The following is a 12,342-nucleotide window of genomic DNA, read 5'->3' as shown; positions in this document are numbered from 1 at the left end:
GAGGTAAACTGGTCAATTAAAAAAGAGAAGACCTTATAAGTATTTGCAAATCACTTTGCAACTATACAAGCTCGATTAAGTAATTTTCCTTTAATAATATATATTTCTATTGTAGTTGCTACATTTCCAAATGCGATGAGTATCAAGTTTAAAGACTTGGGCTTCTATAGTTAAATGGAGCCTCGAGATTTTGGGGTCCTAAGAGAGATTAGACAATGGCCTAGGTGAAGTCTTCCCTTTAGTTAAGTCTGGCAATTATATCTGGTTAACCAACCTGGCTAAAGACTTCCCTCACCATCTCTACTTGGGAGGTCTATTTTTAGTTGTTCTACCTGTTTTTATCTTTTGTCGTTGTTGTTGTTGTTGTTGTTGTTGTTGTATCTTGTTTCAACTTCTAATGGATTAGTGTTGTATGATCTTGTAGTGGTGTGTAGTTCTCTTTGCCTATTTTCTTTTGTTTTACTTTATGTATTTGTATTTGTTTTTTCTTAATTGTATAGCTTGTAATTTATCCACTTTATAAAAAAATCTAATGGAATCCATAAAAAAAAACCAACTTCTTTGCAAAATTTAGAATTAATTCGAAGGCTGAAACAATAATAAGAAGTATAGAAGATCAACTTTATTAGCTATCTTATAAATTGTACAAAAAACATCTATTCAAACTTCACTTAAATTAAATTAAATTTTAGAATTTAAAACCCTCCATTTTCCTCAAATTTTTTAACAGTTGAAAAAATTATAACAACTTCACTAACCATTTGATCACTACCGACAAGAGGGTGATATGACAACAAGGGTAAACCCTATGAGCCTCAGTTAAGGTGCAAGAGGCACTTTGTGCAATAAAATTACTACTTTAGTGGCACCCTATGATGTCCCTACTTAGTAGATATAGCACCTCAATCTGATGAAGTCACTCTCTTCTAGCAATGTTACTTTTCAGAATAAATAATCAACTAAACATGATAAAATGATTCCCTTATATTACATTTTAAGAAACTTGGGCATTTTACCCGGTACCAAAAGCCACCCCAAAAAAGCCTTACATGAGATGGTTGACATCCCTACCGCAACTTACAAACCCTAGTATAGGGAAGACTGGCACCCTAGTGGTAATATATGGGGCCTAATCCAACGTACTAGAGGCACTGCACCTTGTATGAGTAAAGTGGTGGCACTCTCATGGCCACTTGAAGGTTTTTATGATTATCTAAAGGGTACTACATATATTCATGTAATGGTAACCCCCAATGTAAATTTGGTGATCCAGAATAAAAGTAACAAACTTTTTATGATTTTGAATCAAGCACTGCCATTCCTTTGTGAAATAATATATATATATATATATATATATATATGTATGAAATTCACCCAAATATTATAGTGCCCCTTTGTGACGTGCATTTTTCGTATATTTTGATTCTTTGTTTTGAATGACAAATGAGTTGATTGATTTAATCAGAAACTTTTATATTATTATTTACTATTATTACTTTTTGTATAAAGATTTATGTGGCGGAATTAGTTTTGTTATTAGTGTTCTATATTTTCAGTATTTTATTCAATTTCTAATTTATTTTAAAAAAAAGCTTGTGAGATTTCGTTTACATAATTTCACTCATAAGAGTAATCTATGAAAAATTAGGGCCTGTTTGTTTGGGGGTATTTGAAAATACATGTAATTGCAAATACTGCAGTTTTAAAAACATGGTGTTTGTTTTGGGTATTTGCAAATCCAAGTGTAATTCTAAATAACCCTAAATCCACAGTCAGATGTGTTTTGGATTACCTTGAAATCTAAGGTAATACTGAATACAAGGATTTGAAAAGCATAAATAGCCCAAATTCTAGATCTAGCACAGTTCTTCTTCTTCAGAGAGATAGTCTTCATCAAACGTATCTGGGCAGTGAACGCTGCCCCTCGCCAACCTTCATCCAATAGATCTGCACAGAGAACGCCGCCCCCTTGTCGGCCTTCATCGTTAAGATCTGGGCAGTGAACACCGCCCTGCCCCCTCGCCTTGCTCTTCTTTTGTCAATTCACCATCTTGTCTTGTCGCCGGAACCACAACATCAAGAAAAAGCAAGGTGACTTCTTTCTCTTTTGATAGAAAGATATCAAAATAGTTCTGAAAAACATTCTCATTCTAGGCTGAGGAAATCAGGAACAATAACTAGAGTTCATATCATTGTAGGCTGAGGAAATCAGGCTTTTCATGTTAAATCTTTCTTAAAAGTTCTACTTTATTGATTGTGCATTTTGCTTGAAGATAGGGATCAATGATACACACAAACAACCATGATCTCTAAAACCCAACACAGACACATATATATAACATCAGGCTTTAAATTTTGTTCATTCTAATTTATTCTACTAAACAGAAGGTTTGAATCTCCTTGTTACTCTCTTAATTATTGGTCAAATAATTTTGTCTCCTTAATACTTGAGAGGTTGTGTATTTTAAATTTAGCTTGTATGCTTTGTGTTTCATATGATTGGACTTTTCTAGTCTGCATTTTGAATGGTGTGGGTTGGAATGATGTCGGGATTTGCATAGATGGTGTATGATCATTGTCAAGTTGGTTTTGTTCATGTATATATGTCATGTTATGGTTGTGATTTCTTCAAGGTAGATTGGTTTTAAGTTGTCATGGTTCTTTAATATATACTGACAATAGTAATTCGTGGGGGGAATGGATTTAGATTTCTTTCAAAGATTTGGGCTCATTCTGGACACACATATTAAATTTTAATTGAGAGAAGAATACCTGCAGACTGTGATGTTTCATTGTTCTAGTTACATTTTGGACACACACATATTATTTATTACAAGCTTTATTCATCTCATTATGTTCTTAGTTACATTCTGGACACACACATATTAATTATTACAAACTTTATTCATCTCATTATGTTCTAGTTACATTCTCGACACACATATTAATTATTACAAGCTTTATGCATCTCATTTTGCACATACAAGAGCAAGAGAGAGATGGAGAAAACTGATTCCAGCTACATCCAAACATAAAATTCTAAAATCCTACATTCCAGCTACATCCAAACAAACACTGGATTTGTTACTTCACTGCATTTTCAATTACAGGATTTACAATTACATTGTAATATGAAATCTACTGTTTTTTCAATTACAGTTAACCAAACGCATCTTTAAATTCAATGTTAAAGTGATCACTTGTATATGACATGACATGGGTTATTATAGAAACTCTGAGCATTATATGGAAGTTTATTTTTTACTTTTTTAAAAATTAGATTCTTAAAAATTCAAGTCAATGTTGTGGTTTCTTATGATATGTTCGAAATTCTTTAAAACCAGCAAAGTAAGTTTCCACATTATACAAGCTGTGACGCAGAGAATTATTCTTTTCTCAAACAAACGCAAAAAGACACTTTCTTAAAACCAAACTCACCCATTTCTCTCTGTTTGTCCACGTTAGAATTCTTTTTTTTTTTTAAACGTTTTATCTCTATATATATATATGCACCCACATTCTGGCTAATTGATTAAAATATTATAATTTTTTTAATTATTTCTTAAATTGCTCATTTCCGTAATTGTTTATAGAAATGCGTATTTTATATTTTTTATTTTTATTATTTTTTTAAATTAACGGTCCCACTGTATTTTTTTTAATATTAAAATTTTATTTTTTTTTAAAAAAAGAGTGCCCCATTATTTTTTAATATTAACTTTTTATTTTTTTAAAAAACTACAGGTCCCGGTAGTTTTAAAATTAAAAAAATTTTACATCCGAGGCCTTATAATTTTCATTAATTTTTCTTAAAACTTATTTTTTTTCTCACTTCTACTATGTTATTTCTAATTTCACTAATTGTAACCGATTGTTAATAATTTACATAAATAATTTTAATATTTTTTCATAATAAGGGGTTGTTGGGATGAATTATTGGTGGCATGTAGCACCTACCCCATTCATAAGAGCCATTGGATGAAATTGATCTTAGACATCCATTTGTTAGGTGGAGGCCTATATAAACCCTCCAAGTTACTTTTCTAAAACACACAAATATTTCTATAAGAAAAAAAAAATATCAATATAGAGAGAAGCTCTTCTTTACATTTTTTTTTCATTGTAGGTTTTTTATTTTCTTGCAAAGTTATTTTATTTTTTAAATTAAATCTAGCAAAATTCATATTTTTGTCATACTGAACAAAGGTGACAACCTTGGTCGAGAGGAACACCGACCAAGAACGGCAAAGACTCTTGAAAAAAAGAACAAGCTTCCACTACGGTTGCTTGTAGTGAAAGTAGAAATAACATAATAGAAGTGAGAAAAAATAAGTTATAAGAAAAATTAATGAAAATTATAAGGTCTCAGATGTAAAATTTTTTAATTTAAAAAACTACCGAGAACCATAGGAATGGGGGTGGGGCGGGGAATGGGATCCCCGTCCCCATCCCCGCTCTCCACGGGGCGGGGATTCCCGGTTAAAATTTCACTGGGGAGGAAAAAAATCCTCCCCGCTCACTCCCCTCATGGGGATCCCCGCCCTCGCCCTAAAAACATTAATATAAAAATTTTTTTATAAATAACTATAATATTTTTTTAATATATTTATATTACTACGTCTAAAAGATGTTATATACAATTAAAAATAAAAAAATATAATGTATGATGAAAAATCTGAGACAAATGGATATTTGAATAAAAATATAATGCTTATATGTAGTAACACATGGATATTTGAATAAAAAAATCTAGATAAATTACAATTACCTAATTATCCAATTCATTTAAATTAAATAAATAATTAGTTTTTTTATGAATATTAGAAATTTGAAAATTAGAAGGTTGAATTTTTAATTTTTGTAGATATATTATACAATAATTTTATTAAAAATAATTTAAGATTTTTATTAAATAAATATGTTTTTAATGAAATATATAAATTTAAATAGTTAATAAGTTGTATGAAATAATTATGAGTTCCATAATAATAACTAAAAAAATATTAACAAATAAATATTTATTGATTATATATATATATAATATTATGTTAATGTTGAAAATAATCTTTAATAAATATATTAAAAATATATAATATATTTTTTTGGGGAATCCCCACGGGGTTCCCCGCGGGGAGCGGGGCGGGGATCCCCGCGGGGCGGGAGACCATTCCCCGCACCCGCCCCGCCCCGCTAGGCGGGGAGGACTTTTTCCCCGCCTCCCGCCTGCAGGGGACGTTTCGGGGAATCCTCGCCCCGTCGGGGCGGGGACCCGCGGGGAACCGGGATTCCCCGCCCCACCCCCATTCCTAGGGAACCACAATTTTTTTAAAAAATAAAAACTTAATATTAAAAAAATAATGGGGCCCGATGTTTTTTTTTAAAAAAATAAAATTTAAATATTAAAAAAATACAGTGAGACCGTTAATTTTAAAAAAAATAATAAAAAAAATATAAAATGAGGATTTCCGTAAATAATTACGGAAATACGTAATTTGAGAATTAATTAAAAAAATTACAATATTTTAATCAATTAGCCCCACATTCTCAAACAAAACCTATATTTTTCTCCCCATTCTGCCAAACTCCAAATTTTTCAAATAATTTTTAAAATTTTTAGTAATTTTTCTTTTTATAAAAAATACAAAATTATCAATATCCTCAAAATTCTCAAAATTATCCTAACTCACAAAATTTCTCCCACTTTTATCTAAATGTCCAAGATCAACTAAGTTTTTGGAACTAGTTAAAAATATGAATGAAATTATTATGAATCCCATTTTATAGTATAATTATTATGAAAAATAATTTAATGAGTAGGAGTTTAATGCCCAAATCAAGCCAATTCATTATGACACAAAGGAGACTATTAGAGGAATTATTCAACATAAAATACTAGCCAAGAGTGCCAAAAGTTTAGACGAAAAATTTATGATGATTGACTCGAAAATTTTTGAAAAATGTGGATAAACCACGACTTTTATTGAAATAGTAAAAAGATACGAGTAGAAACGGTCCCTCTCACCGGAGGTGAGGAACAAAACTAAGTACAACATAACAACAACGTACGAGAAAACGAGGAAAAGGCAAAGATAAAAGCTGGACAAACGAAAAACACAGTCTGGATCATCAGGCCTGTCCAGTCAGATAGGTGTAGGGACTACTCCTGTGCTACATCTGGATCTTGATCGCCAGAATGAGTGGAGACTCTGGCACTAAGGAAATTGAGAGAGCGCTTGATTCGTAGGGATGCCTCGGAGAGAGATTGCTGGTTACGGTCAGAAGCTAAAGAAAATCAAGAGAGTAGCATGTTAGCAGATTTAAAAATAATAGTGTAGAACGGTAAAGCATTAAGTTGAAAAATACGGGTATTCCGTTCAATCCAAATATTCCATAAGATCGCTCGGGAGATGAAATCCCAGATGCATCGGAGTTGAAGATTAATGGATGGTAACTAGGTAGTCCAGAGCGAGGGGATAGATTGTGGAGGGAAGATTGGGTCAAAGAGTTGAAGAAAAAAATGCCCAGATTCGGTTTGAGAAGGTGCAATTAAGAAAAAGATAATCAAGGTCCTCTGAGGCATTGTGGCATAAAACACAAGTATCAGAGGTGTTTTGAAAGTTGCACCTTCTTTTGAAAAGATTTGTAAGAGTGAGAATTTTATCCTCTCCAGCAAGCCAGCAGAAAATAGTTATTTTGCTAGGACTACGAGTTTTCCAGAAATGCGAGTAGAGTGGACTACGCAATCCACCGTCAATAAGGAATTTGTAAAAGGATTTGACAGTGAACTTCCCATTTTTTTCCAAAACCCAGTTAGGAGAATCGTCCTGGTTTAATTTTATGCAAGACCGAAAAGGTAAAAGAGCGGGAATAACACCCGCCCAGAAGAAAGATTTGTTTCTGGGTGGAGTATAAGACAAAACTCCAGTTGGGCTTCTGTTTAGGTAGTTGATGTATATGATTTTGGCCCAGCCACAATTTGGGTTGCAAGATAGTTTCCACCACCATTTCCCAAGCAAGGCTATATTAAAATCACGAAGATTGAGAATTCCCCAGCCACCCATGTCTTTGGGTCTAGTGATCCTATTCCAAGCAACCAACCTAATACCTTTGGAACCCAAATCAGGTCCTTTCCATAAGAAATCTCTACGGATTTGATCAATATCTTTGATCACCCAGGCGGGTAGTTTGAATACTGACATCCAGTAGACTGGAACAGTTGAGAGCACTGAATTAATAAGAGTTAAACGACCACCTAGGGATAAGTAATTTGCTTTCCAAGGGGTGAGTCTAGAGCGCACCGCTCCAATGAGTTTATCCCAGTCTAGGCGTCTTGGCCTTTTTCCAGAAAGGGGGACCCCTAAATAGGTGATGGGTAAACAATTTCTAGAGCAGTTAAGGATTCTGGCAGTTGAGGAATGTGGTTGGAAACCATAATTTGTCGAATACAAACAGCTCTTTGAGAAATTAATTGACAGGCCAGAGGAACCTTCAAAAACATAAAGAATAAGCTTGATGATTCGGAGATCATCTTGACCCCCGGCAGAGAAAATTAACAGGTCATCAGCATATTGAAGGTGGCAGATGCTATCAAATTGGTTCAAAGGAACTCCCACGAGTACTTTGGATCTAAGAGCATGAAAGAACATAGCGCTCAAGACATCAGCAGCCAAAGCAAATAGAAGAGGTGAAAGAGGATCACCTTGTCGCAATCCTCTTCTACATCGGATATACTCCTGGGTAGTACCATTGATGATGAATTGGGTCTTTGCAGAACAGAGAATAGTGTGAATCCAAGATAGCCATCTAGGTCCAAAACCTCTAGCAGCAAGGACATCAAGAAGGAAATTCTAATCAAGAGAGTCAAAGGCTTTAGCAAAGTCAACTTTGAAAACATAGCCAAGTGATTTCCGTTTTTGCAGATTGAAAATTACTCCGAAAATTTTCAGTTTATACTTTATTACTTAAATCATATTAAAATCTTTAAATGAGTCAAGTAAACATATCATGATAAACAAGCTCACTACAATAAAATTTATAAAATCCAAAAGAAGGAAAAGATTTACTAGCACTACAATAGAAGAGGTAATATTTTATTTTTCTCTCAAATATAAGATCAGTGAATCCGGTATTTCTCATTCATTATATTTATATATATATAATTTATATCAATATAAAAATAAATCGGTCGGATGAATAAACAAGTGAGCTTCATATCAAACACAAGACACCAAAAAGGGGTCAAAAAGCTTATGTCTGTTAGCAAACATTTGATGCTACTTCTGGAGATTTAAGTTGCTAGTGCAATGGTGGTATTTAGCATGAAGGAACCTATTTCTGCAAACATATATATATATATATATATTGATGTCATTTGGAGATTGATGGAAATCATAAACATGACATTTAAGAATCAAATCAATAAAATAAGAGAGTTGTAAAATTATCAAATGAATTGCAGACACTCCACAGATGTCCTGCCAACACAGAACAAGTTAAGTGAACATAATTATAAATTATAAATTTGAAGTAATAATCAGTACCATCAAACTATATATATAGAAGCAAACAGAAAAGGCCAAATGACATGATAATAAGTATAAAGACGATGTTTCCCAAGATTTCCAGCAAAATAATCTTGAACAGGGCTGGTCTTTGCTTTTGGAAGTCTTTATCAAGAGCAACTCAATCCTTAGATTTCAAGACAAATGTATGCAGCATGGCTTTCCACTCCATGCAGAATTCATGATTTATTTAATATATTATATATATATCATTAAATATATATATATATATATGTGTGTGTGTGTGTTTATTAGAATTCAGCCTTGGTGAGTGATGCCATGCAAATGTAATTTATGTTAATTTAAACTTTATTTAGATTAACTTCAGAATAAGATTCATTTAGATTTGTATTTAAGTTAATTATTTTAGATCATAATTTTCTCATGGGTTAGTAGTGTTTTCTCCGGTTCTATTTTTATGTCCTCTTTTGGAAGTATTTTTATTTCTTTTTATATCACCATTTAATTAGAAAAATTTGTGAAGTGTTTAAATATTTTTTTGAATTTATTTTATCTAATGTACTTTTATACTTTCTAATAACAATAAATAATGAAAGTAAAAATATTTTTTTGGAATCTTAAAACATTATTTTGAGAGGGTGAATAAAAAATAATAATATATAGATAAAACCTAATAAAATATTAATGGATTTTTAATGAAGGTGATTTTGGAAAGTTGATACAATTATTTATAAATTTAAAATTATTAAATAACCTTAATCGATTTTTTAAATCTATGTATAAAAAACATCAGAGGGAGTATTTTTTTTTTATATTGATATAAGGGAATAACCTAGAAATTAGTTTATTATGATATCCAAGTAAAATATAGACATTCCCATATTATCAATATAATAAAAATGATTTGTGTCATACACTCTTAAATTCTCTGACAATTTAAGCAATCTAAAATTTCAAATGATAAGTATAACTGTTACTATTCAAATCAAGTAATCATCTAAATGAGAAGGTGGAGATTGGAAGGTTTAATTAGTTGTGATGTCTATACCAATAATATTTCTCAACTTAAAATTAAAATAACAGACTATTTATCCTCTAATTTCTTCAATCAAGCATCAATAATATTTTTAACAACACTTTAAATGAATCCATGTGATAATGATTTACATTATGAAACACTGATTATTGCAGCATAATTTGAATTTAAAAATATTTTTTAATTAATATTAATTTTCATATCTTAATTATATAGGTCATGCAAGAAATTAATACACCAGATAGATTTTTCATAATAAAATTCCAATAATTAAGATCTTCATCAACAACATTAAAAAACAAGAATTATCCCATTTTGGTGAGTTTACAATTAGCGATAAATTACGAAAATTGCAATACATAAATATTAATGTTTTATGATAACCATAATAATATACTTAAGTAATTAATTAACAGTCAATAAAACACATTGAAATATCTATTTTTATGTTATAATAACTTATAATTTAAAATTCAGAAAAAAAAAATCAGAAATCCAATGCAGAGTTACACTCTTGGGAGATGATCCTCGCGTCCGCCGTTAGCCGATCAACGACGACGTCACACCAAACCCTAACGGTGAAGGTCCACGTCGTCAACGAGGCGGCGAAGAACCTCACCGGCGCCGTCATCTTCATCCCTAACAACACCTCGCCTTGCCGGAGCTCCGCCTCCAAAGCCTTCTGGATGGGATCCGTTGGCCGGAAGCCGTCCCCAGCTAACGCCGTGTCTAACACCGTTATGTTGCCGGGGACCTGCTTGAACTCCGGCCACGGAGAGCGAGCGAGGGGGACGCCGGAGTAGGAGATGGAGAGGGATCCACCGGGGAGATAGCGGAAGCCGATCTTGTCGTTCTGGTTGGATGCTCGGAGAATGGCGTCGATCTCGGTGGAGGTGATGTTGATAAAGGTGAGGCGATCGGCGGAGAGTGAAGGGAGCCTGGGGCGGAGGAAGAGGTAGAAGAGGCCGGTAATGGCGGTGAGGATGGAGAGGAGGAAGAGGATGGAGAGGATGGAGGTGAGGATGATAGAGCGGCGGCGGTGGGAGGTGGGGCGGCGGGTGTAGTATTCGTAGAGTGTGGCGTTCTCCGGCGGTGGGATACGATAGATCTGGTCCTTGGGGATCTGGATCACGTACGTGCCGGATCGGGGGCGAGACTTCTTCTCCGGGGGTTTGGAATGTGGGGGCGGAGGAGGAGGAGGAGGTGCATAGCCAGATGGGGGCTCCGGGTGGATGCGGTCCGCCATGGCGAGGAGGAGGAGGAGGAGGAGCTCCGGCGAGAAGATGGATGAAACCCTAGCTGGAGTGAGAGAAGATGGAAAATGGTTGTTTTGGATGGGGATTTTATAGAGGGAAGAGGGAATGAGGGAGAAGGACAAAGGAGTGTGGTTCGGTGGAATCCTTGGAAAGGAGTTGGTATGGAATTGTGGCCGTGGATTTTGTCTTGAGATTTGTGCATCAAACGCTGTGTATCTGGAGGTAAGATTTTGTTATATATATATATATATATATAGTTTTTATTTGATTATTATTGTATGTTCTGCAGCTCCCTGAGCCGCCCGCTTCTATGTCTTTGGTGTGGGGGGGCTGGAGGTCCGGTGTGAGACCGGCTTATAGAGACATGGGGGACTTAGTGGTCAAAGCAATTGTGTGGAATATCTGGATTGCTAGAAATGATTGCATTTTTAATGCTAATTGTCTGCTTGCGCATGTCCTAACAAGGAAAATTGATCGTATGCTTTTATCTTGGTTCTCTACAGCTTCGGAGGGCCATAGAGAGAAATTGAGGGAACCCTGTGAAGCCATCCACCGTTGTTTGGAGTTTGCTGGCAACCAGGTGGAGGAGGCAGGAGGTGTCTGTCCCACTAACGAGACAGGAAGAGCCGTTCCTTCTGAGGAGAATCAGATTCAGATCACGGAGTAGTCATCATGTCTCTCTGCAGGCGCGTTGTGGCGGCCTGCTTGTTGTTGTTTCTTTCTTTGTTAGTCTGGTCTTCTGTTGTTTTGTCTTTTGTTTCCACTTCTTGTGGTTCTGGTTGTTGTTCCGTGTATTGGGGTCTGTTTCGGTTTTCTTTTTAATAGAAGTGGTTTATCCACCTTTTCAAAAAAAAAAAAAATTATTATTGTATGTTAAACAATAATTAAAACTTCAAATTATACTTTTTTTTCAATTTAGAAATTGATATATATATTTTTGAACCATTGATTTCTTAGGAATCTCGGCTTTAAACTGATTCTCGTAAGTGATAGGAGATTTGACAACAATGGAACTAAAACTAATTGGTAAAGGGACAAAAGGCAAAGTGTAAAAAAAAAAAAAAAAATCCAATTATCCCGAATTAGAGTATGGCATGATGCTTGGTGTCACGGCCTTCCCGATCGCACCAACGATCACCGCGCGGCGCTCGTCACGCCACCAAGGCGCCGAGCCGACCCTACTGCCAAGGATGAGCTACAACGAACAAGATACAAGCAACCATGCATACAAACAAGGATATTAGAGAAAAACATAAACTCTCAATGTTAGAAACCAAGATTACACCATGAACATGGATAGCAAAGCCAAGATCTCCATCCCACCCGAGATGAAGAGGAACCAGCCCAACCAAGAGGAAAGCTCTCAAGAGTTCATCTCTCCCTTTTTCCCCTTACTCCTCTTCAAGGGAATGAGCCATATTTATAGAGAAAACCTATGAGAGGTTGAGATCAACCGGACCTCAACAAGAGGCTGAGGATGAGTCGGGTCGTCACATCAACACAAGCACAAACGCTACGATTGCTACGA

The 12,342-nt window shown here is 34.6% G+C and overlaps 1 protein-coding gene across 1 annotated transcript; it reads right to left on the bottom strand.

Moving 5' to 3' along the window:
* Window positions 1-10,045: 10,045 nt before the first annotated feature.
* Window positions 10,046-10,820, bottom strand: LOC120265247 (NDR1/HIN1-like protein 13). The gene has a single exon (XM_039273128.1). It carries the CDS (start codon window positions 10,802-10,804, stop codon window positions 10,046-10,048), a length of 759 nt encoding a protein of 252 aa, XP_039129062.1. The 5' UTR covers window positions 10,805-10,820.
* Between the last annotated feature and the right edge of the window lie 1,522 nt (window positions 10,821-12,342).

This window comes from Dioscorea cayenensis, chromosome 7 (genome assembly GCF_009730915.1).
Source record: "Dioscorea cayenensis subsp. rotundata cultivar TDr96_F1 chromosome 7, TDr96_F1_v2_PseudoChromosome.rev07_lg8_w22 25.fasta, whole genome shotgun sequence".
Taxonomy (NCBI): domain Eukaryota; kingdom Viridiplantae; phylum Streptophyta; class Magnoliopsida; order Dioscoreales; family Dioscoreaceae; genus Dioscorea; species Dioscorea cayenensis.
Note: the sequence above shows the minus strand (reverse complement) of the source record. Positions and strands in the feature narration are given on the sequence as shown.

Bases quoted from the DNA above. Each gene is read 5' to 3' on its own strand.
- LOC120265247 (XM_039273128.1), bottom strand. From the start codon at position 10,804: ATGGCGGACCGCATCCACCCGGAGCCCCCATCTGGCTATGCACCTCCT.